The 26,937-nt window shown below is 42.3% G+C and overlaps 1 protein-coding gene across 1 annotated transcript in view; it reads right to left on the minus strand.

Moving 5' to 3' along the window:
• The window catches only part of LOC109873601 (astrotactin-2), a 476,030-nt gene that overhangs the window by 384,101 nt on the left and 64,992 nt on the right, over positions 1-26,937 (minus strand). The window contains exon 2 of the mRNA XM_031809054.1: positions 14,383-14,570. Coding sequence (XP_031664914.1) covers positions 14,383-14,570 — 188 coding nt within the window. The remainder of the gene's footprint in view (positions 1-14,382; positions 14,571-26,937) is intronic.

Genomic DNA, 26,937 nt, shown 5'->3' on the forward strand with positions numbered 1-26,937 from the left:
ATCCGTTATAGTATCCAGGCACTCCGCGTTGTGTCGTGCTATTGAACAGCCTTTAACCGTGGTATATTGGCCATACAGCCATGAGTATAGCCTTGATTGTAAACTATTAATTAGTTAGCATTGGAATTAACTTGTTTTTCTATCTTTGTTTTCATGAACTATGATGGAAGGAAGGGTAATTCTTTGCAGAGCAAGTGCCATGACACTAGGTCTGAGTGGGCTGGTCTGGGGCTGTCAGATGACACTACTTGTGCCCTAATGGGAGGAGACATGTGGGCTCTCTTCAATTTCTTCCCTCCATCCATATATCCTACAGCCTACGCTTCACTGGAGCACCCCGCTGTGTTTCTCTCTCTCTCTCTCTCTCTCTCTCTCTCTCTATTGATTCCCTCGGTTCATTTATGCAGGCGGCAGCCATAAGCCTGTGGGGGTCCAATGCTTGCATGTTCACTGAGACTTAAAGCAGTCTGCTCCTACCCCCCCTAAGGGACACGTAAAGCTACCTCCTCCATAACCACAGCCTTCCCATTTTGAATCCACTCCTATAATAAACATGGTACATCTCCCATGTAGTCCTTCTATAAGTGTCTCTTAAAACAACACAGTGCTGTCATATAGGCGTATGCTCAGTACTCTTACAATATCTGTGTGAGGGAATGACTAGTAATGAAACACCAAAGGTTTCAATTCTAGGCAGCATGGGATCCGACGGTCTACAACAGATGTATTATAAAGGAAAAACGTCATTTTCATGTCTGTTCGATGTCTTGTGTATCTGATAATAGTGGATATTAAAGTGGTGCATCAAATTCCCTCCTGCTTAAGTCATACATGAATATTTCATCCCCCACAATGATCCAGTAAAATATTAATTTGCCCCATAGATATGTCTAATATATAAGCTCTTTACTTTAGATATCCACACACGCCCTCCTTGGGGAGTACAGGAAGAGGCATGCAGAGAGGGAGGGAAAATCATGTGTTGTGCATTAAAGGAGGTCAATTAAAAATAACACCGTGGGCCACAGGGGGCTGTTTTCTAAAAGCACCTTAAGCCTTGTGCAAAGTTAATAACTCAGGGTGAGAAAAACTCTGGATTTCAATTGAGAATACAAAGTGAAAGGCTTCAACAAAGTTTGCAGCCCCAAAAATTGGAATTGTGCTTTTTTAAATCCTAGATGCGTGACTTCATGTTTAAATGCCTCGTTAAAGCGAGACAGAATACACAATTTTACATCCCTGCGTACATTACTTCTGATGAGGTTAATCAAGTAGATGCTACCAGGTAGTCCTAGCTTTGAATGTACAGTGCTGCGACTATTTATGGCTAACAGTGAGTAGCTAGCTTTACACTAGTTTCAATGCCATTGAAAGTCACCTTCTTCTCTCTGTATCCCCTGTACTTGTGAGAACACAGAGTACAGCCCTGGAGCAGTAGTTGAACTAACATCACCACAGCAACAGCCCTTGAATTGGCTCCACAGAACCTGTACATGTGTTGGAGGCCCTGCTTTGAGCTTGGACAGGGAATGCAGTGGAGGGACAGTGCATGGGAACCCTGCCAGGCCCTCCTTCTAACAGAGAGCCCCTGGTACTGGTACCATTATTACCTGGTACCCAGAGCACTAGGCCCTGCAGGACCTCCTGTACTCCCCACATATGGTGCTGCTTGCTGGGTAGAGAGAGAGAGCACTGACTGGAGGCAGGCAGCTCCTCGTGTCCTCATTGCAGGCTAATTACGGGTAATTAGGCAGTTACACCTGTCCCACTGGTATCTGTGGCCTCATATATGCATATGAAAAGGATACAGCTCTGATGATACTGTTTGACACTGCTTTGATTATGCTTCCTGCTTCAGAAAAAGATAACCCACAAAACAGAGCACTTCTCATGGAAGGTTGTTCAAAGTAACTGCTACCTCCCATGACCTAAATTACCAGATTTCATAATATTGGTTTAAAATATAATATTCTGTTTGCGCTCTATTTGAACTAAGACATCAGACCAATGACAAATGTGAGCTTTGAGCATGAGCAATGGAAAATGGCTTATCTTACAAAGGAGGAAATACCAGATGGCTTATTTCTTATTTCCTTACTTCGTCTGGGCAGTATGCTTTAACCAGGTAATGAAAGTGCTTTCTGAAAGAATCTCTCGCTTTCTCTCTCATGGCATAGTGACACTGTCAAAATGTCTCCAGCCATTGGAATCGGAGACACGGAGACAACCTAGCTGCTCAGCACAGTGGAAAGACAGAGGAACACACTTTGCCGTGTCGCAGCGCTAGCATAAAAAATACACTGGCAAAGTTTTAAACATTGATCACCACTGAAAGGCAGCATGGGGAATGATGATACATTTATGTGGATTAGTTAGAAAAGTGACACTGCTCTTTACATTTCAGCAGAATGTCTACTGCTTTATTTTTACTTTGAACATTAAAAAGGGAGATATATTCACATTCAGATTTTGGCTGTCGTGCAAAAATCTTACTTGTGTTTCAGTTAAAGTTTGGCACCTTTTAAGCATGTACACTACACTAAAATGCCCTGTTCAAGAAAACAAACTACCTATAGAAATCTTCAAAGCTTGTGAAATCTAGCCTCTTCGGTATGGTATTGTACCCAATGATCTATGAAGCACTGAATAAGTCACTCTACAGAAGTTGTATATATCCAAGGGGAAATATACTGTAAATAGCAAGTTTCCATTGGCCCTTTTTGATAATGCTATTGGCATTTATGTTGTACAGTATATGTGAGCATGGCATTTCATGTTTATATTTTGCTATTTATCACAGAATGAGAGTGATATATGCTTATAAATGTCCCCGGGAGAGCAAAAATATATTGATCAAATCAAATCAAATTGTATTGGTCACATACACATATTTAGCAGATGTAATTGCGGGTGTAGAGAACTGTTTAATGTTGTTTAAACGGCTGTAGAGACAATGCTGCTGACATGGCGTGATGTGTGTCTTGATGTTAGGAAATCACCAACTGAATCTAATCGTCTCATAGGCTTATACAGGCTTGACATTTGATAAATTCACTAACATTAGCCTATCACGGTGTCCGCTGAAATACCACCGCTGTATTTCCCTGTAATGATGTCAGGGAGATATTTATTCCTTTCCCTTTGCTCTCAATATACAACATTATTTCAAGTGAGGAAAGTGAGAGAGAGAGACACATAATAGAGAGAGAGACACACAGAGAGAGAGAGACACACACACACAGAGAGAGAGAGAGAGAGAGAGAGAGAGAGAGAGAGAGAGATAGTAGTTTCTTACCAAGCAGTGTCATTTGAATCTGTCCAAGAGAGACGTTAGAGAGAATAGGAATAGACATTGCAATTCTGACTGTGACCCCAAAAAAATCCCTGCTTTGGCTGCGAGCAAGCACTGTCAATATTGTGCTGTGGGAACGGAAGGCACTGCCAAAGTGAACTACATTATTTGGCATAGTGTAATTTAAATGTCTCCTTCAGTGGCTGACTCCATGTGCTAGCTCTCCTCTCTCCCTATTCCACAACAAGTCATTTCGTTCTCACTGTCCTGTCATCTGTTCCTGTCAAGGTCCAAGCAAAGCTTGTAATCAAACACTATCAGAGTGTAAACAAAAGTGTGGAAGCGAACGATGCCTTTATTGACTGCAGAGCTTGAGCTTGCCACCATTGGCTCTCACCATTGGCTCTCACCATTGGCTCTCACTCTGACCAATGGCACACAACAACTTGGCATTGGCTGCAGTATTGATACCATTCCAACTTCAATGACTGATACTGTTGCCTTCATGCTCCTGATTAAAAGACAAACCCTAAAATGGCCATCTTAATCCCATTCATCTACAATACAAATGTGGTTGCTAACAAGTCATTAAATGACAAAAGTTGAATGAAAGAACCATCTAATTTGATTGATTTGCCCAGTTATAGCCATACCGGAAGTCAGAGACTGTGAACAAGAGATACTGTATGCATATTCATTCAGTGAGATGATGAAGATAAACTTTAGGCATAGGTCTGAAGTACAATTATCTCCTCTGAGTAAATCACTTTCCTAATAACTTTTCCTTCTAGAACTTCCCACCCCGGTCTCCTTCAGCTGCTGGGTACTGTGTGTGTTTTAATTAGAATTGATACTGTATTCATGGCTCTATAACATGCACATTTGTCAAATGAAAGGAACCGAAAGGTGGCCAGAACAATTAAACAGGGAACAATTAAAATGTAACTCACTCTGAGTTAAATGCTATAATTAAATGTGTCTGTGCCCAGAGTAGCTACATTATGTCAGCTTGTACCAGCCTAGGAAATTAATTTGATTCCGGTAGAGCCGCAATTATGGGCGGACACTGTGTGTGTAGGGACCTGTGTGCCTCAGTGACCCTCCACTCTCTGACCATCCATAACCACTGACTTGTTAATTATAAAGTGGTGGCTCCTACCGTGTAGCGTGCACTGCCCCTCTATGCATATCTGGCAGGAGAGTGATGATAAGGATACTATTCCTATACCTTTACACCGCAAACGGAATGGGAATGAATGAGCCTAGTAATGGATGCAGTGGTGTGAAAATGAATAGGTTCATGGTTCTAAACGATAGATTATTCATTGTCTTTAGTGCTTGTCTAAAAGGTAGCATTTCACACATACTGTATCTATCTTTATGGTTTATGTAGCATTCCACACATATCTATCTTTATGGTTTATGTAGCATTCCACACATATCTATATTTATGATTTATGTAGCATTTCACACATATCTATATTTATGGTTTACGAATGGCTGAATTTTCCATTTCTGCTTTCTGCTTTGCAAGACATGTACACCCACCACTCACGCCAAGATCTGAGAGAATGGGAAGATTATGTTCCGTTACATGGCATATGAAAGGCTCGGTAGCTGCCAGCCGTTATTGTGTCCCATTGAGTTAAAATACTACTTGTCCTCCAAGTGAACCCAAACGTGTCGTCATTTATGTAAGAAATATCCACCTTACCACTACTATGGCTGACAATAAATCTGTATTTTTTTTCTCTTTGAAACTTGACAATAGTATTGCAGAGTATTGTATTTCATTCCCATCCTTACTGTGTCAGAAACAGATGCACACACTCTGTGCCTAGTCCTCCTATCCTCATATGTCTTAGCTTGAGATTCCTAAAACATGGATGGATTCTGTTCTGGGGGGAATGGGGGTTCCAGTGAGGCAGGGAAATTGCCTCTCTCTCTCTCTCGGTTGCCGGGTGGTTTTGTTTAATGCGTGGCGAAGTACATCTCGCAAGCCTGATCAAACAGCCACTGTGACTCTTTTGTGGCGGCAAAGTGGTTAGCACTAGGTGTTAATAATTCCACGCGCCACACTTCCTTCTCTGGCTCTGAGGGGGAATGTAAAAGGATCTGTCAGAGACTGCTTCATCACTATCGATTCCATTTAATTCCGACTTGTGCATGAATGGCTCTGGCAGATAGGATACAGGAGGATAACATTCTACAGTATGCCTTTGTTTCCTCTTTTTTCATTTCCTTCTCTGTTTGAGAGCCCGAATTGTAAGCTTGGCACTAGCTGCTCTGCAAGGTTTGGCAATTATCTCCCACAGCCTTTGAACAATAAGTACGCAGGCCACCAGAGCAACTGGGTTAGCATAATTCCCAATTATTGGTAAACGGCATGGATCAATGGTAATGACAAGAGAGTGCAAAGCAAGCCATCCTCTTCTCAGTCCCTATGCTAAGACAACCAAGGCGCTTCCGAAGCTATTATTACATGTTAATAACACAGTAGTGGGTGATTTCCAATGGGCTCATTCTGGCTTTATATCTATTAGTGGGTTGATTTTCAATGGGCTCATTCTGGCTTTATAACTATTAGTGGGTTGATTTCCAATGGGCTCATTCTGGCTTTATAACTATAGGCGGCCAGTGTGAGTTATCCTAAAACCTGTCAGCAAACGCTCTAGGATAACCACCCAAAAAGCAGCGAAAAACCAAAGCTTCGCGGACCACCATTATACTTTATGTGTGGTACCTTCAACGCAAGTGTTTGATCACTCGACGTTGAGGATGAGAGCTCGAATCAGTGGTGTCACATAAAGCCCTCCAGGCAAGGCTGCTGGAACAGACACAACATTAGCCATGCAGGGAGCGGAGCTGCTGTAAACGCTTATGTAAGGGGAGCCGACGAGTGCCCGGCGCATGCTAATGTACCCCCTACGACCAGACGGTCTCGGACCAGACACGGTAATGTAGCAAGGCCAGACAGGGGGGGGAGTCAGGGGCATAGAAGGTCATGACGGGGGTCTGAGTCAGGACTGATCAAGCTAGGGGCTCTTAGTGTGACTGGTCCTGGTTGACCAGCATAACAGCAGAAGGGAAGTTCATCGTAATGCTGGAGAGGTTTCCTGGAATTGATAGGCAATGGGTTTAAATATGCCAATGAGCACTTAAAACAGAGCAATGGAAAACACAGCCCTCCCGACCACATTTCGATACTGAATACCAATTCAAAAGGTACACATCCATTTGACCATTTCCCTAAAGACGTCATTTATGCATGTGTCATGCACACTTTCCCCTAAATCAAATCTTTCCAAATAACTGGAAAAGTTAAGAGAGGCTAATGAGAGAAGCTGTGGGGAAGCACAGCTAATGGCCACAGACCCCTGATCCAACTCTACTGTTTCTTCATTGAATAACAAAACATTTACCTTTTGGCCCTCATGTCGCCGATTTTCACAACCTGTATTTAATTCCCTTATTTGTTCTTCATCATGAGTAAGAGGAAGCTCATTATCTGAATCTCGAGGCTGGTACAGCTGGCAGCAGCCTATCATCTGAGACACAGAGGTCTAAGTGTAACCTATAAAATCATCATTATCCTGGCGTGCTGTCGCTTGTTCGACATGATTGACAAGTCAGCCCATTAGAGTGGAAGAATGAAAGCTTGTCCTTGTTCCTTACTTAAGTGAGTTTAATGGCATGCCCAAAGCTTTTTGAAAGGAACTTTAAGTTGTGCGTTTAGTGTTATTTTTGGCAAGGCAGTTCAAAAAAGGAGAAATATGTCTTTGTGTTTAAATAGTCATTTGATTTTAATGTTAAGATCATACAGTGAATGACTATGTTTTTAATGATATGGTAATGGTGATATACACATTTTAGTTTAGTGATCACTGTAGGGTCATGTTTGGTGAAAAGCTAAGTGTACTTTGAAAACATAAGAGCATTTTATTTAGCACATAAGATCATTTATCTTGTCTGCTGAAAGTAATGCTTACCTTGGGGCAGTAAATGTGCCTTTGTGAGCTCCATACTGCACATTATTTAAGGTAAAATGCTTCTTAATTGGAATGCTAGCATTCTATACAGATGCAGGATCTTAATTTGATCCGTTTCTCACAGTAGGAAAATAACCCTGCAGTAACAAGAAATGTGAATTATTGTGTGTATTATAATTAATTGTCATTTTTGTATGGGTTGATGCAGCACTCTCCTCCTTGGTAAAATAGCCCTTACACAGCCTGGAGGTGTGTTTTTTGTATTTTTGTATATTTGATTGAACCTTTATTTAACTAGGCAAGTAAGTTAAGAACAAATTCTTATTTACAATGACGGCCTACCCCAGCCAAACCCTAACCCAGACGACGCTGGGCCGATTGCATTTGTATGGATCCCCATTAGCTGCTGCCAAAGCAGCAGCTACTCTTCCTGGGGTCCAGCAAAATTACAATACATTCACAGATTTCACAACACACTGTGTGCCCTCAGGCCCCTACTCCACCACTACCACATCTCTACAGCACTAAATCCATGTGTATATATAGTGCGTATGTTAGCGTGCATGCATGTTTTTTTAATCTGCTTTTTAAATGTTGGCCGGTTGTGATACAGCCTGGAATCAAACCAGGGTCTGTAGTGACGCCTCTAGCACTGAGATGCAGTGCCTTAGACCACTGTGCCACTCGGGAGCCAAATTGTTGGGTCATTGTCCTGTTGAAAAACAAATGATAGTCCCACTAAGCCCAATGGGATGGCCTATCACTGCAGAATAATGTGGTACCCATGCTGGTTAAGGGTGCCTTGAATTCAAAATAAATCACAGACAGTGTCATCAGCAAAGCACCCCTACACCATAACAACTCATCCTCCATTAAGGTTGGAACCAAAAATCTCCAATTTGGACTCCAGACCAAAGGACAAATTTCCACCGGTCTAATGTCCATTGCTTGTGTTTCTTGGCCCAAGCAAGTCTCTTCTTCTTATTGGTGTCCTTTGGGCTGCATTTTCTTAACTCTGTGTCTTCCATTCCTGTGGCGGTCCTCATGAGAGCCAGTTTCATCATAGCGCTTGATGGTTTTTGTGACTGCACTTGAATAAACTTTCAAAGTTCTTGAAATGTTCCATATGGACTGACCTTCATGTCTTAAAGTAATGATGCTGTCGTTTCTCTTTGTTTATTTGAGCTGTTCTTGCCATAATATGGGCTTGGTATTTTACCGATTAGGGCTGTCTTCTGTTTACCACACAACTGATTGGCTCAAACGCATTAAGAAGGAAAGAAATTCCAAAAATGTACTTTTAACAAGGCACACCTGTTGATTGAAATGCATTCCAGGTGACTACCTCATGAAGCTGGTTGAGAGAATGCCAAGAGTGTGTAAAGCTGTCATCAAGGCAAAGGGTGGCTATTTGAAGAATCTTAAATATAAAATAGATTTTGATTTGTTTAACACTCTCTTGGTTCCTACATTATTCCATATGTTATTTCATAGTTTAGATGTCTTCACTACTATTCTACAATGTAGAAAATAGTACAAATACATAAAAACCTTTGAATGAGTAGGTGTTCTAAAACCAGTAATGTAAATATGAATAGAGCAATTGGACACATTATGATCTAAACAAATCAGAATAAACTGCACAATTCAAAAGGTTATCAGAGTTCCATGTCAAAATGATGTCCTTTCCACGTATGTGATGGAGAGAATGAACATAGGAGGAATCGGGAGAGAGAAACCGACAGCTCAATGTCAAAAGAATAGAGCACTCAGACTTGAACCTGTCACAGAACTGACAGAATTACACTTAATGATGCAAAGAGCTAGGAGACATCCTGGGCCCCGAGGCCAGAAGCATACACCGTGTTTCCTGATCCTCTTCCTTCCTATTCAATATCCTTTCCCAATTTCACAGATGATGAGATTCCGCACGGATAAACACACATGCTACCATTCACATCAAGTCCAAGTGGAAGTATCAAAAGAAAACCAAGAGGGGTGACTGAAAGCATGAAGTAGGGTCTGCTCTGAGCTTGAACCCACTTTATATCGCTCAACCAGCTTGCCCGGAATGACCTCTGGCTCATCACTCAGTGAAGTGATATTTAAAAACAGAGCCTGCTAATGTTTATGCCCTGAAACAGTGCTAGTCAGCAGAGGGACACATTGAGGGTGGGTGAGAGATTTGCATCGGACAGCATGGATGGATGATTGCACATGATACAGCAATTCCCCTTAGGGCTGGGCAGTATAGCATATTTTAAGATATACTGGTATTGATGCAATGACTGGTTTGGGTTTTTACTTTACCTTCTATAACAGTATTTGAATGTTTGGTTTGTTAAATGTGGTACGCCGTGTTTATAGTTTACTTCGCTACTTGAGTCATCTCTCTCTGCTCTCTCTATTTGTTGTTCCTCGACCACGAGACACTTGTGTTCAGTCTGCATGGTCAATGCAGCACATGCAACAATGTTGATGACAACAACAACAAAAAAATCCCTTTTTTCACTTCGCTTCGTTGGGGCGGCAGGGTAGCCTAGTGGTTAGAGTGTTGGACTAGAAACCGGAAGGTTGCAAGTTCAACCCCCGAGCTGACAAGGTACAAATCTGTCGTTCTGCCCCTGAACAGGCCGTCATTGAAAATAAGAATTTGTTCTTAACTGACTGATTTAAAAAATCCAGTAGTGTTCTAAAATTATACTATTAGTTTGTGTTGCTTACATCTGAAAACAGCTAATTTGTCTTTTCTTTGCAAGTTGGGCCTAAATCTTGTTGCTGCTAATGCTAAACACTAAGTAGCTAGCTAATACATGTACTGAGTCAGAGCAAACATAATTAGTTATACAGCCTGATAATACCAGTGATGGTGTAGACCTAAATCAGCATGTTGTTTGTGCAACAGCACCTTCTAAATCAAAGAGGAATACAAGAAGCATTAATATGTTAGCTACATGAAGTAGCTAAGATTAAACAGTCAATGTAGCCAAAGATTATAGGGTCCCTTAGGAAACAATTATCAACACTTTGGTTCCTAAAAAAAAACACTTTGGTTCTTACCCTATCATAATAACTCCTCCCTGGCATTTTCCTTCGAATTAGAATAATCATTCCATTTCCATGATTCCAACATTTCACCTAAGTGTTCTGCTCTAAAGCATAAGTAAAATTGCTATTGCAACATTTGGTTTGAAATAAGGTTTAGATTGTTTGCTGATACCGTGCAGCCCTACATGGCAGTGTGGAAATTTTCTCAAATGAGTGCAGGAAATACAGAAATGTATGAAAATGCAAAAAAAAAAAATTCGGAGTTGAAGTTGAATTGAACCGTATAAAACAATCAGAATGGAGAAAGACCCATTTAAATCACTTAGAATGTATGTGTTGCCACCCTGAGGTCATGCACTACTTTTAAAGCAAATTTAGAAATTGTATAATTTAAAAACATAAAATACTGTCAAATAATCTCATTCTGTCATTTTTTATTTTTACAATACCGTGATATGATATTTTGGCCATATCGCCCAGCACTAATTCCCCTGAGGACAGCGAGTCAATAGGCAAAGAGAAAAGGAAAGATAGAGGGGGAAAGAGAGAGAAAGAGGCAGAGAGAAGGGGATGTGAAGAGATGTGAGGATGGGGTGGTAGAGAGAGGGGTCATAAGGGGCAGAGAAAAGAGGAGTGTATTGAGAGGTGATTAAGTTGGAGAGATGAGAAGTGACGCCTGGAGCAAGGAATAGAGATAATATAAGAAAGAAAGAGAGGAGTGAGACGTGAGAAAGAGGAGAGCAAAAAGGGGGTGGAGACGTGAAGAGAGGGGACTGGAGAGGTGTGAGAGGAGATAGTTGAATGGAGAGAATACTTGTAAGGACATACCAGTGGAGAGGTGTAATGGATTGAAGAAGAGAGATGTGTGTAGGTTGTTATCAATAAAATGTCACAATAAGGTGCAGAGTGTTCGATTTGTTTGCTGGTGGACAAGGAGAACCCCAGCGTCGCTACAACCGTTGACAACTGTGTGCCATTTTCAAAGGATTGTTAAATAAATGGAACTATTTGGTTGTAATATCATCACCTCATGAAGAGCCTAGTCAGAACTACACATTTCAGATTATTCCATGCAAAACAATTGTGCAAATTTACCACTATCATCAGAACTATACAGAAATGAACTGTAATGCTTTTCATGATCAGTAAACATGAATTGATCATGTAATTTCAGATACATGAGGATAGCCTCACACTATCTCTAAATATTGGCTATTTGAGTGATATACAATAAAAGTGAACTATACCCGACCAGTATGAGTGGTTTAGGTTCATTTCCCATCCATTTTGCCTGTCAAGCAGCAGAAGGGTGCATTTACTTTACAAGCCCCCAGTAGAGACTTTGTACAGTTGGCTAAACATAGTGGTAAGTATTTATTTATTTATATTTTATTTCACCTTTAATAAACCAGGTAGGCAAGTTGAGAACAAGTTCTCATTTACAATTGCGACCTGGCCAAGATAAAGCAAAGCAGTTCGACACAAACAACAACACAGAGTTACACATGGAGTAAAACAAACATACAGTCAAAAATACAGTATAAACAAGTCTATATACGATGTGAGCAAATGAGGTGAGATAAGGGAGGTAAAGGCAAAAAAAGGCCATAGTGGCAAAGTAAATACAAAATAGCAAGTAAAACACTGGAATGGTGGATTTGCATTGGAAGAAGTAGACCTAATGTACTTTTTTTCTCCAACATTTTCCCCTATTCAACATGGTTTTTAAGGGTGTTTAATCGAGTTTGCTTGTTGACGAACCATGCCATGCCAAATCGACTAACTTTCAGTGGGTAAACTAGATGGCTATATTTGCTTGCTATCTATAGTGGTGATGACAGTAGTCCGACTGACAACTTTACCAGGACGAGGACTTGTCGATGTCAAGCTCTTTCCAAAAACCTCATCTCTTTGGAAGCAAGCTAAATGACACATGTTGTTTGCTTAGCTAGCTACATGCCAAATGGACCCTCACATGTCTGAAAATACATGATCAATTCATGTTCACTGATCATGAAAAGCATACAGTTCATTTCTGTATAACTTTGATGATAGAGGTAAATTTGCACAATTATTTTGCATGGAAACTCTGAAATGTGTAGTTCTGACTAGGCTCTTCATGAGGTGATGATATTACAACCAAATAGTTACATTTATTTAACAATCCTTTGAAAACACCCCCAAGTAGTCAATGGTTTTAGTAGAGCTGGGGGTCTCCTTTCCCCCCAGCATCCAAATTGAACGCTTTGCACCGTATTGTGACGTTTTATTGCTAACGACCTATAGGAGAGCAGTAGAGACTTGTGGAGCATGCAGAGGCAGGTGAACAGATGGATATGGTAGTAGAGGTGTAATGTTTGAGAAGGTTTGTTGGTATGTCCATGTTCCCAGAAGAACAAAGGAGATGTGTGAAATGCGTACCCATCTGAGGGTGCTTCTATCACAAAGCTGTTGTTACAGGATGTGTGTGTTTGTGTGTGTGGGGGGGGGGGGGGGGGGGTACAGTCGTGGTCAAAAGTTTTGAGAATGACACAAATATAAATGTTCACAAAGTCTGCTGCCTCAGTTTGTATGATGGCAATTTGCATATACTCCAGAATGTTATGAAGAGTGATCAGATGAATTGCAATTCATTGCAAAGTCCCTCTGTGTCATGCAAATGAACTGAATCACCAAAAAACATTTCCACTGCATTTCAGCCCTGCCACAAAAGGACAACCTGACATCATGTCAGTGATTCTCTCATTAACACAGGTATGAGTGTTGACGAGGACACGGCTGGAGATCACTCTGTCATGCTGATTGAGTTCGAATAACAGACTGGAAGCTTCAAAAGGAGGGTGGTGCTTGGAATCATTGTTCTTCCTCTGTCAATCATGGTTACCTGCAAGGAAACACGTGCCGTCATCATTGCTTTGCACAAAAAGGGCTTCACAGGCAAGGATATTGCTGCCAGTAAGATTGCACCTAAATCAACCATTAATCGGATCAACAAGAACTTCAAGGAGAGCAGTTCAATTATTGTGAAGAAGGCTTCAGGGCGCACAAGTAAGTCCAGCAAGAGCCAGGACCGTCTCCTAAAGTTGATTCAGCTGCGGGATCGGGGAACCACCAATACAGAGCTTGCTCAGGAATGGCAGCAGGCAGGTGTGAGTGCATCTGCACACACAGTGAGGCGAAGACTTTTGGAGGATGGCCTGGTGTCAAGAAGGGCAGCAAAGAAGCCACTTCTCTCCAGGAAATACATCAGGGACAGACTGATATTCTGAAAAAGGTACAGGGATTGGACTGCTGAGGACTGGAGTAAAGTCATTTTCTCTGATGAATCCCCGATTGTTTGGTGCATCCGGAAAAAAACTTGTCCGGAGAAGACAAGGTGAGCACTACCATCAGTCCTGTGTCATGCCAACAGTAAAGCATCCTGAGACCATTCATGTGTGTGGGGTTGCTTCTCAGCCAAGGGAGTGGGCTCACTCACAATTTTGCCTAAGAACACAGCCATGAATAAAGAATGGTACCAACACATCCTCTGAGAGCAACTTCTCCCAACCTTCCAGAAACAGTTTGGTGACGAACAATGCCTTTTCCAGCATGATGGAGCACCTTGCCATAAGGCAAAAGTGATAACTAAGTGGCTCGGGGAACAAAACATCAATATTTTGGGTCCATAGCCAAGAAACTCCCATTGAGAAATTGTGGTCAATCCTCAAGAGGCAGGTGGACAAAAAAAACACAAATTCTGACAAACTCCAAGCATTGACTATGCAAGAATGGGCTGCCATCAGCCCAGAAGTTAATTGACAGCATGCCAGGGTGGATTGCAGAGGTCTTGAAAAAGAAGGGTCAACACTGCAAATATTGACTCTTTGCATCAACTTCATGTAATTGTCAATAAAAGCCTTTGCCACTTATGAAATACTTGTAATTATACTTCAGTATTCCATAGTAACATCTGACAAAAATATCCAAAGACACTGAAGCAGCAGACTTTGTGAAAAATTTATATTTGTGTCATTCTCAAAACTTTTGGCCAGGACTGTATGTGTTTCTTACCATAACAGAGATGTGCAGCAGGTGCATGTGTTCGTGCAGGACATGAGCAGGTTCCCGGGCCGTGGGTACGGTGGTCTGGATCAGCTGCTCAGAGGTGCTCATGGACACGTGGAAATACAGTGTCCCGTTCTCCAACCACTGCTGCTTCCAATGCACCTGAGATATGTCTGCCCCAGTACCTGACATCTCTACAGATAGAAAGAGAGAGAGAGAAAGAGAGATTTTGTGAAATAAACAATTGGTGTGTGTGTGTGTGTGTGTGTGTGTGTGTGTGTGTGTGTGTGTGTGTGTGTGTGTGTGTGTGTGTGTTTTTGTAAACAAGTGTGTGCACTTATGTGTGTGCTTATCTGTGTCTGTGAGAGGAACATGCATCTGTGGGGAAAGTGAAGTGAAAGTTCAGGGTTGACCCAGAAGTCTGTGATAAGTTTTCATTAACATTCCAGTGAAGAGCTTGCTCTCTCTTAAGGTCAGGCTGCCCCCCTAGAGGTAGATGTATCAACAGACAGTAGATAGCTTAGACTTTGCTTGCATGCTGCTTATTTGTATAAATAATTCAAATTAGTAGTGTACTAACACATGGGGATAAGACAATGGGTGTCATTCTGTCTGTTAACCGTCACCTAGGATTCCATTTTATTGTCAATAGCACTGGAGAAAACGTTGCCTCACTGCGCTCTCCGCAAATCATCAGAAGTCCTGTAAACCTAATGAATACATTAGCATGAACATGCCATTTCCATTAGCATAAAGAGCTACGACCCCAAAACAATTGAAAAAGGAAAGAAGGCAGCGAGAAAGGAATCCAAAAAGACGAGCCGCAACCTTGAAAGATTTTAACAAAGCCAAGCGAGATTAGATTTAGTGGGCAGGTTGGTGGGAGAAATAAAAGCAGGGAGGAAAAAAGCCAAGTTGGCCAGATAGGGATCAAAGCACAGGACTGTGATGCTATCGACTACTGGGGCTATGTGGTCGCTGGGTACTGAGACAGCCTCTGGGAGCTATGTGCTTGATACAGTATTTGTCAGGGGTGGGTGACAAGGGCAGTGACAGGGGGATGGGAGCTGCTCCCAGACCAGTGGCAGGTACAGAATGAGGGATGGCTTTCAGTGGCGCTGGTCATTAACTTACTGACTCTGGGTCAGTGGACACGGCAGGAGAGGAGTACTCTGTGAGCTGCCCTCATCACTACCACTGCCCTTCCAGTACAGGGCACACACATACATCAGGATCGCTAGGGCTTGAAGGACAGGGGTAGAAGTAGAGTGACTCGATATGGCACAGTATGGGATGCTCTCTGATACCACACTAAAGAGTCCAGATTCTTTGACAGATTTGTGGACAAGTCCTTAATTTTCTATTCCTGTGTGCCATCGCTGTATCAGAACTTCATTAACATGGGCAGTATGATCATCTACCATGAACACTAAAACAGCCATATAGAGGATGAGCTGGAGGACATGCTAACCACTGTATTATTGTACAGGGATCTACATTTTTGGCTCCTCATGGGACAATCAGGTGGGAAACTTTTCAAAAGCCTCCAGAAAGTCCGCTTTCAGCATCTTTCCCTCTCATAAATGGATGCTGACTGTGCAATAGTAGGATTAAAGTTAGTAGGCTGTGAAATTTCAAGCACATTGCTGTGTTTAATCTGCAGCTTCTCATATTTGGAGATTTGGCTATTGAGCTTGAAAGAGGATGTTCTCAGGTCTAACAAAGAGGTGGCACTCATCAGAGGCAGCCGTTTAAACGAATAGAGGGGGACAGATATAACAGAGCCGTTTTGGCTGGTAATAACTTGGGTGGACACTGTACAAAGACAAAAGCATGCCATGAGTGTTGTTATTGGGCAAACATTGAGACCGTTAGCAGGATACAGAGGCTGGTGTGTGTGTGTGTGTGTGTGTGTGCATGTGTGTGTCTGCATGTGTGTGTATGTGTGTGTGTATGTGTGTGTGTATGTGTGTATGTGTATGTGTGTGTTGGTTAGTTTGCATGCCTGTGTGTGGGAAGACGAGGTTGAAGCATGTAAGCTCCCAGCAAGGGCGTCAGGGATGGAATGTCTACCCAGCGGAGAGAAAGGACAACCCTGAGGTGCGTCATTGCAGCCATTACACAAGCCCCTGAGAGCAGGGGAGAAGCATGGCTGACTTTACACAAAGAGAATGAGAAAGAGAAACGGTTGAACCATTAGAGCTCTCTTCTCTAGAGTGAGGCGAATGCCGTACCGCATCAATACCGACCAAGGTACCAATAGTTACCAAGGTTACAGTAAAACCTATATCGCATTAAGCTTGCAGAACAGAGCAGATGGATTGTTTGCAGCTTGCCCAAATCTTTGATAAAGCCCTGTTATTCTAGACTGATGCATCTGAAGGTAGCCCAGATGACCCTGAGTGAAATTTACTGAACACTCAGTATACCACTTATTAGCAGGGCTGTACTCAAAGTGGCTCAACGCACAGTACCCAATCACAGTTGCTATGACTGTACGTATAGTATATGTAGTATTGTATTTCATTTTCGCTCATTTTAGTCCACCATGTTGGGTGTTTTGAAGAGATGACGTTTCTCTAAAATCAACATGCAAGATTTTATTATGAAGGAAGAATGGACAAAATACATGTATTATTCTTAACAGCCTTTTCAAATGTAGCACCCTGTTGTACAAGTTTGTTTCCATTGTTAGAATGAAATTCACACTGTGAAATAACTAAGTATTTCTGAAAATGAGAACTGATTTAATCTCCACCAATATGAGTTTTACTTTAGATGCCAGTGAACAATCTGTTCCCTCTTGAACAATGCAACAGTTTATGATAATAGATACAAAGAGTGTTGTCTAGTGAGCTGTGAATAACCCACTTCTCCCGAGGGTGTGAAACACTGGGATGCAGAATAACACCAAAGCTACTGTGACCGACATGGCTAAAGTCCTCTTTGTCCACACTACCATTAGAAATCCTTGAACACAGCGTTCAGTTAATGTCAGCAGGCTGACCTTTGTTTTGTTAGAATGATGAAATGTGTTGGTTATCATTCATAAATGTGACCTTTACCTTGATCAGTGTTCATAACGGCAATTGAAATGTTATTTCATACTAGAATAAAAACAGTTTGGCAGCAACTGAGGAAGCACTCGGTGTTGTAGCTGAGGTGGATTTTGAAGAATGCTTGTGAAGGTTATAATGATTATTCATCTCTCTCTTTAGAAAAATGTATACCGGTAGCACACATGCTGTAAAACAATGTTTTGAATTATCGTTGTAAAGCTGAGGTCACGGTTATAGATACACATAGACAAGACAGATGCACACAGATACAAATGGAGTGAGATACACTAAACAAGGAGATTTTTGTGACCTATACACACACACACACACATATATACGCACACACACGTCCTCCCCAAAGGTCGTTCTCATCAGTTTAAAGGTGATCATAGCTGCATGGAGTCAGTAACTGCGTGGGCTGACAGTGCCGTGACAGTTTGTCAGCTCAGTAACAAGGCTGTGTCGTCTGCTTACCCTGATGAAAGCTGGCACCCTTAAGGCACTATGCTGCTTGTCATTAACCATGTGGCATGGCAAGCCAGCCAGCGAGTCCTCCGATAACGCTGCTGCCTAGCCTAGCGCCTCAGCCTGCCATGCCCGTCATAATATTATGGGCAGCTGCACGTTTAATAATTCATAAGCGACAATAATGATAGACTTCCATAACCTTTGAGATTCATCTAGATATATCAGCTCAATATGCAGAGAGGATAGAAGACTGTGTCAGTCAGCGCCTCATCAGTACTGTCAGAGCCTGTTACCTGATTCATTACACATATCAAACACATCTCACTGTGTTCAGCTTTTAGACATTTCTAATGTCCACTCTGAACGGCCTCACTTTTCAAACAGAGTATTGAGAGTAAAGTCTACTTTCAACACACAAAAACCTTCCCCACATACTGTATCAGGAAAAATTATGAATACTCTCGTAGAAATACATATTTGATTTGTCACCAAATGGGGGGTTGTCACGACTCCCATTCAGTAAATGCTAATACCTGTTAAGAATTGACCAATTACCATTTCCAAACGAGTTAACGTGAGATATCGGATATTTAGACAAATACGGCATTGCCGAAAGGCTGCTGTGCCACACTTCCAGTGTTGAGGAGTAGTGAACTACATGTAGTTCAACTAGTAATTTAATTACATTTTACAGTAGCTTGGCGGTAGTTGAACTGAATTCAAATCTAGGTAGTGTTTTCAGTAGTTAATTACTTTTTCTGCCATGTAGTGGTGTAGCTAACTACTGGCACTACACACTATGGGTGTGGTTTGGGTTAAATAGTGTTACTGTAGGTTCTGACCAAACAGAGTAAAACCTCATGGATGACTAGAAAAAGCTCAAGACAAGTTTATTCACCCACTGGGTCATACAGCTGCAAAGACAAAGACATGTTTACACAAGTACCTATAATTATACCCTCGTACCAGGTGGAGTCAACTCCTTGCCCATCTAGACAGCCAGTACATCTCTGTTGCTAGTCAGGAACTTAATTGGTTCCTCTCACTGGTGTAGTCATGGCCCTGCCTCATGCTAGAACCTTCGTGGGTGTGGAAGTATATGTTTGTGGGATAGGACTGTTCCTTCTCACTTCATCTGACCTGAACTCGGGACAAATTCCTTGCTCCTCCCAAACCCACGACTGTCCTTCTTTATCAGTGACTGAAACCAGACTGTTCCCCCTTTGCCTCCCTCCTTAGGAGCCATGAGAATTAACAACAACATGTTGACAGAATGTAAACCTTCTGCACTCCCCCTTCCTCACTCAATAACTTTCCATACACCTAGTTCTTATCCATCCTCCACTGACCCCACCATATAAATTGCTTACATATGTAAAGGAATCGATACTTTTTAGTACGGTACATGAATGAGTATATTTCAAGCTAGAACCCAACAGTAGGCAATCATTTCCTTTCTTTTTCAGCGTCAGACCTGCCTAATTCTCACTTAATACATAGTGTATGTGTTTAATAGGCTAAATGGCACATTCTGTTAACATATGACCCCAGATTGACCTGTTCTTGCAATTTATAGTCTATGACATTTCAGATTTACAGATGATCATGTTTCACAAAGTAGTTTGGATGAACTAAATTACTTTTTCAAAGTGTTGGGTTCTGAGAATGTGAAATATACTTATTCATGTCACTGAGGGAGAGAGGGTCATGTATAACGTTTACATTATGTCAGGATAATGATATTGTTAGCCATCAGGGATCCTATGGGAGGGATCCTCTGGGAGGAGAAGAGACACAGTCTGGTACCAGGCACCATGACAGCCGTGAGTTGGGCAGGGAAGCGATCACATGTGGCCGGCATTGATAAGGGGAGAGAGCCATGGATTAGGCAACAAGGGGGTTGAGGTCAGGTCACCTTACGGAAGAAGGAACGGTCTATAACCCCATCACTTCGTCTTCCTGTCGAACCATAAAAGATGTAAGGGTTGGAGAGAAGGAGAGAAGGAGGAGTGCATCTAAATTGGAGAATATATACTTTTTTTGATGGAAACATGTTTTGTCTGAATGCAGCTGTATTGATCTTCTGAGAAGAATTCAACTTTGTTAAGCTTTCATAGTGTCTGTTGAGTTTTTTACTCTGAGAATTAGAACCTAACAAAATAAACATTAGTTAAGTAAACAATTTTTTTTTCATAGGGTTAGCTTTAGTGTAGCTTAACTTATTTCAGTGTGAAATAGCTTGGTCTTTTCAGAGTAGCTTCCCCAAGACTGTGCACTTCCCATTGAAATTAAACACTTAACAACTTAAAGCCACCCCGATGTCTTTATAACACTCCCTAATGAAATAGTTGGCATTCATGGACGTAAAGGCCATTAAACAGGCATACAATTCAAATGCATAGTGAGGAGAAGGAGCATGTTTCAAGGCATTGAAATGTGCTAAATTCAGTTGGATCCTAACGTCCTGCCATGCCATCTACAGTGCCTTGCGAAAGTATTCGGCCCCCTTGAACTTTGCAACCTTTTGCCACATTTCAGGCTTCAAACATAAAGATATAAAACGGTATTTTTTTGTGAAGAATCAACAACAAGTGGGACACAATCATGAAGTGGAACGACATTTATTGGATATTTCAAACTTTTTTAACAAATCAAAAACTGAAAAATTGGGCGTGCGAAATGATTCAGCCCCTTTACTTTCAGTGCAGCAAACTCTCTCCAGAAGTTCAGTGAGGATCTCTGAATGATCCAATGTTGACCTAAATGACTAATGATGATAAATACAATCCACCTGTGTGTAATCAAGTCTCCGTATAAATGCACCTGCACTGTGATAGTCTCAGAGGTCCGTTAAAAGCGCAGAGAGCATTTATGTTTGAAGCCTGAAATGTGGCAAAAGGTTGCAAAGTTCAAGGGGGCCGAATACTTTCGCAAGGCACTGTATGTGAAGAGAGAGATCATATTCTCCCAGTCAGGACTGAACAGCTAATAATCTAATCAAATCAAATCAAATGTATTTATATAGCCCTTCGTACATCAGCTGATATCTCAAAGTGCTGTACAGAAACTCAGCCTAAAACCCCAAACAGCAAGCAATGCAGGTGTAGAAGCACGGTGGCTAGGAAAAACTCCCTAGAAAGGCCAAAACCTAGGAAGAAACCTAGAGAGGAACCAGGCTATGTGGGGTGGCCAGTCCTCTTCTGGCTGTGCCGGGTGGAGATTATAACAGAACATGGCCAAGATGTTCAAATGTTCATAAATGACCAGCATGGTCGTATAATAATAACGCAGAACAGTTGAAACTGGAGCAGCAGCACGGTCAGATGGACTGGGGACAGCAAGGAGTCATCATGTCAGGTAGTCCTGGGGCATGGTCCTAGGGCTCAGGTCCTCCGAGAGAGAGAAAAAAAGAAAGAATTAGAGAGAACATATGTGGGGTGGCCAGTCCTCTTCTGGCTGTGCCGGGTGGAGATTATAACAGAACATGGCCAAGATGTTCAAATGTTCATAAATGATCAGCATGTTCGAATAATAAGAAGGCAGAACAGTTGAAACTGGAACAGCAGCACGGCCAGGTGGACTGGGGACAGCAAGGAGTCATCATGTCAGGTAATCCTGGGGCATGGTCCTAGGGCTCAGGTCCTCCGAGAGAGAGAAGGAGAGAATTAGAGAACGCACACTTAGATTCACACAGGACACCGAATAGGACAGGAGAAGTACTCCAGATATAACAAACTGACCCCAGCCCCCCGACACATAAACTACTGCAGCATAAATACTGGAGGCTGAGACAGGAGGGGTCAGGAGACACTGTGGACCCATCCGAGGACACCCCCGGACAGGGCCAAACAGGAAGGATATAATAATAATAATGTCAACCAGGGGGGAGAGAGTGAGAGAGAGAGCAAGAGAGAGAGAGAGATCATGGGCATGGGGGAGGCCATCAATGTCATATTCAGGTCCTGGCCAGTCATCATTAATTAAGGGTCAGGAGACAAGCAGCAAATACAAAGATTCATGGAGGTGAAATAACAATGGGCTTGATGTTATTGTATTGTGATCAAGTAAGCTAGTTGAAAGAGCAATCATTTGATATGTGCAAGCTACAACTACAGCACAGGCAAATAGAATCAGGATGAATACAATATACCATAAAATGATATTATATGACAAAGTAATATTCCCCTATATGACATGGGCATTGCACAAAGGCAGTCAAAATTACCCTCTGTCTCCCAGACATAAAGATCTGTCACCAGGTGTCTCTCCCTGTCAGTGGGGTCTTTGAGGGCTCCTTCTGCTGTGACAGCTGTCTCTGCACTGCCTGCTGCACTGCTCAACACAGTCAGCACAGCGGTCTCCAATTTTGACGACTCATCACTTCCTAGTGGATGACCTGGTCGTGACCTCTGTACCACCCGCACACCATTGCCATCTGCCATCTCCACAGATTAATTTTTAAAGCTGCTTGACCCTAATCATCTTAGTAATGTACTGCTGCATTACTGTTGCAACACCGACAGTGGGATTTCTCCAAGATATAATTATGCTGAAATATGTCTGCCCTATGCCACAGAATGTTTTTTGGGCTCTGCTGCTATTGCTGATGAGGTACAAATGACAGCAATCACTTCAAATAGAAAACAGGAGGTCCCGTGGGATAATTGGATTCTACCAGTGTCTAGGACTTCCCCTGGGGCTAGGGTCCGGTGAGAATAAGTTATTAACAATCAGTTGAGCCAGTGGAACCAAAGGTCCATCTTTACCCCAACACCCACGCCAACTCAAACTGTGCTCAATCACAGAGCCAGCAGCAAGCATTGCTGGGCAGTGCCCACCGCCTCTAGCAGGAACCAAACACATTTCAGACTCTACTTATAAAAAGGTTCACTCCATAAGGGTTTATATGATTTATAGTATAAAATAGGTGCTTTATGACGTAACCTAGGTAACAGAGCTTTACAGAGGACGTCAGCGATAGGGACATACAGATTAACTCAGGTTTATGGCCTTGCTGTATAAAACTGGACGAGATAATACAAATGATATGATAATATATTCATACAAATAAAACCTACCGTAGATGTTTTTATGGTAGAACTGACTGACCTTTAGGAGCACATACAGTATAAGTCAACTAATAGTGGCCTGCTGTCTACCACTGCTGACATGCTGCATTGAGCCCTATGTATCTCTCTCCTCTATAGAGCACACAAACTCCTCCTAAGCCATCTCTCTGTCTCTAGCCCAGCAGCCCAAGGTCACCTCTGTTTTACATCCAATAATAAGCCCCAGCACCTTAACAACGCTGTAAAACCCAAAGTGCCCCCAAATTAAGGGATTTAATACGCAATTGAGTAGTGATATCATTTGGTTTCAACCAAAAACCCTATTCTTACAAGGAAATTGAGTTTCATTACCCAAAACAATGCCACTCTAATTTATGTGAGGATCTATAAATGGTTTGTCTCATGCTATTTGGGATTAGGGAGGCAGCCAGCCAAAAAGGGCCTAATGTATTTAAAGTGACACATTAACAGGATAAACAGTCCCCTTATCAGCAAAGTACATAGACTTTTTTTTTTAAATACTCCAATCCCATTAAAGGGACCATTCTCCAAATGATTCCACCATCTTCTGCTCTCACATTCCGGCCGTCGGCCCACCTGCCAAAGAGTGAAGCCGGGGGTAATCATACACACATTAAGATGAACTTATCCATTGTTCTGGATTCTCCCCAATGAGACCTCGGTCAAATGTCTCTTCCTGTTCTGATTTTGTAGAGGTGGATGGATGAAATCTATTGGCAGGGATGGTGTAGTGTACTCACAAAGCCCTAGTGAGTAGGAGGACCCTGCAGTTAATGCCTATACTGCTATCTGGCCAGAATGTGTTGTGTATTGTACAAGCCAGACTCATATACTGTAAGTGGTATTACTGATAGTTATGTTGAAGATGATTCACCAACATGGGAGCATATGCTTCCCACCTCACTTAGAGATCTCAGAAACAGAAAAGGTGTAAGAACCTGCATTTCCTGTCGAAGACAATGGTGTGTGCCCTTCACCTACTGCCATTATTGTAAATAATAATTTATTCTTAACTGACCTACCTAGTTAAACAGAGGTTAAACAAACAAACTTTCAGACATACAGAGAAGCAAAACAAACATGCAGAGAATCAAATAGCACACACACACACACACACACACACACACACACACACACACACACACACACACACCTCAGCCTTTCGCAATGCACCTGTCATCTTCTCTCCCAGATGGATTCATAAACTTGTTGGATTTCTCATTTCTCTTCTAATTACATTACCGTATGTTAATTCAGAACTTTACTATTGTCTGATGTAATCAGTTTTGAAAGAAAGAACGCGAGGATATATATCAGCACAAAGGAAAGTGATATCACACAGGATATAGTATGATGAATAAGAAACTCAAAATGTACAGTTCTTCACCAATGGATTATTTACCTGTATCAGAATTGTTAAAGACCACATATAGATACATCTATTAGGTATTTTAGCATACCTTAAACATTTATTGTAGGGTCATTATTCATTATCTTCTGTGTAACATAATGCATGGGGCGGCAGGGTAGCCTAGTGGTTAGAGCATTGGACTAGTAACCGAAAGGTTGCAAGTTCGAATCCCCGAGCTGACAAGGTAGAAATCTGTCATTCTGCCCCTGAACAGGCTGTCATTGAAAATAAGAATTTTTCCTTAACTGACTTGCCTAGTAAAATAAATAAAAAATATATAGTTCTGTAGATGACGGAAAGAAAAGCTTAACCTTGAGTACACTATTGGAGATATATGGTTAATATTAATGGTCAGTTCTACCCCTATGAATACAGTAACAACCCTGATAAAAGAGTTGGCTCTTGTCTAATTACACTATTTAAGGTATATAAAACCTTTATAGCCTTTAAAAAATGTCCTCCTTTAAATATACTACTACTAACATTTATGGCCTAACATTAAATGTAATCAGGTAGCAGCACTACAGTACAAAAACCTGACCTCTGCTCACTATATTGCAAATGCTAAAGGCACGTTATAATCCTATCATCAATCAATTGGGACCAAGTTACTATAAAATGCATCATTTTTTTTTCCTTCTGTGTTTTGAGCAGGAGTAAACTAGTAGTTAGGTAAAGGAGCTTTTTATTGCTTTTTGCCAAGTCACTTTGAAAAACCTGTCATAAGGAATTTACATGTTCAAATCAACCCGGTTAGTTGAGGTAATTGAGGTAATATGTACATGTAGATAGAGGTAAAGTGACTATGCATGGATAATAAACAGAGAGTAGCAGCAGCGTAAAATGGGGAGTTTGGCGGGGGACAATGCAAATAGTCCGGGTAGCCATTTGATTAGGTGTTCAGGAGTCTTATGTTTTGAGGGTAGAAGCTGTAAGACGCCTTTTGGACCTAGACTTGGCAATCCGGTACCGCTTGCTGTGTGGTAGCAGAGAGAACAGTCTATTGCAAGGGTGGCTGGAGTCTTTAGCAATTTTCTGGGCCTTCCTCAGACACCGCCTATTATAAAGGGCCTGGATGGCAGGAAACTTGGCCCCAGTGATATACTGGGCCGTACGCACTACCCTCTGTAGTGCCCTGCGGTTGGAGGCCGAGCAGTTTCCATACCAGGCAGTTATCCAACCAGTGGTACAGCTCTCAATGGTACAGCTATATAACTTTTTGAGGATCTGAGGACCCATGCCAAATCCTGAGGGGGAATAGATGTTGTTGTGCCCTCTTCACGACTGTCTTGGTGTGTTTGGACCATGATAATTTGTTGGTGATGTGGACACCAAGAAACTTCAAGCTCTCAACCTGCTCCACTGCAGCCTCGTCGATGAGAATGGGGGCATGCTCGGTCCTCCTTTTCCTGTAGTCCACAATAATCTCCTTTGTCTTGATCACGTTGAGGGAGAGGTTGTTATCCTGGCACCACACTGCCAGGTCTCTGACCTCCTCCCTATAAGCTGTCTCATCGTTGTCGGTGATCAGGCCTACCACTGTTGTGTCATCAGCAAACTTAATGATGGTGTTGGAGTCGTGCTTGGCCGTGCAGTCATGGGTGAACAGGGACTACAGGAGGGGACTGAGCACGCACCACTGAGGGGCCACTGTGTTGATGATCAGAAGTGGCAGATGTGTTGTTACCTACCCTCACCACCTTGGGGCGGCCCGTCAGATAGTCCAGGATCCAGTTGCAGAGGGAGGTGTGTAGTCCCAGGGTCCTTAGCTTAGTGATGAGCTTTGTGGGCACAATGGTGTTGAACGCTGAGCTGTAGTCAATGAATAGCATTCTCACATAGGTGTTCCTTTTGTCCAGGTGGGAAAGGGCAGCGTCGAGTGCAATAGAGATTGCATCATCAGTGGATCTGTTGGGTCGATATGCAAATTGGAGTGGGTCTAGGTTTCTGGGACAATGGTGTTGATGTGAGCCATGACCAGCCTTTCAAAGCCCTTCATAGCTACATACTTGAGTGCTACGGGTCTGTAGTCATTGATGCAGGTTACCTTGGTGTTCCTGGGCACAGGGACTATGATGGTCTGCTTGAAACATGTTGGTATTACAGACTCAGTCAGGGACAGGTTGAAATCGTCAGTGAAGCCATTTGCCAGTTGGTCAGCGCATGCTCGGAGTACACGTCCTGGTAATCCGTCTGGCCCAGCGGCCTTGTGAACGTTGACCTGTTTTAAGGTCTTACTCACAACGACTACGGAGAGTGTGATCACACAGTCGTCCGGAACATCTGATGCTCTCATGCATGCTTCAGTGTTGCTTGCCTTGAAGTGAGCATATAAGTGTTTTACCTCATCTGGTAGGCTCGTGTCACTGAGCAGCTGACGACTGTGCTTCCATTTGTAGTCTGTAGTTTGCAAGCCGTGCCACGTTTCACGAGCATCGGAGCCGGTGTAGTACAATTCAATCTTAGTCTTGTATTGACGCTTTGCCTGTTTTATGGTTCGTCGGAGGGCATGGCGGGATTTCTTATAAGCGTA

The sequence above is a fragment of the Oncorhynchus kisutch genome, linkage group LG29 (genome assembly GCF_002021735.2).
Source record: "Oncorhynchus kisutch isolate 150728-3 linkage group LG29, Okis_V2, whole genome shotgun sequence".
In the NCBI taxonomy this organism is placed as follows: domain Eukaryota; kingdom Metazoa; phylum Chordata; class Actinopteri; order Salmoniformes; family Salmonidae; genus Oncorhynchus; species Oncorhynchus kisutch.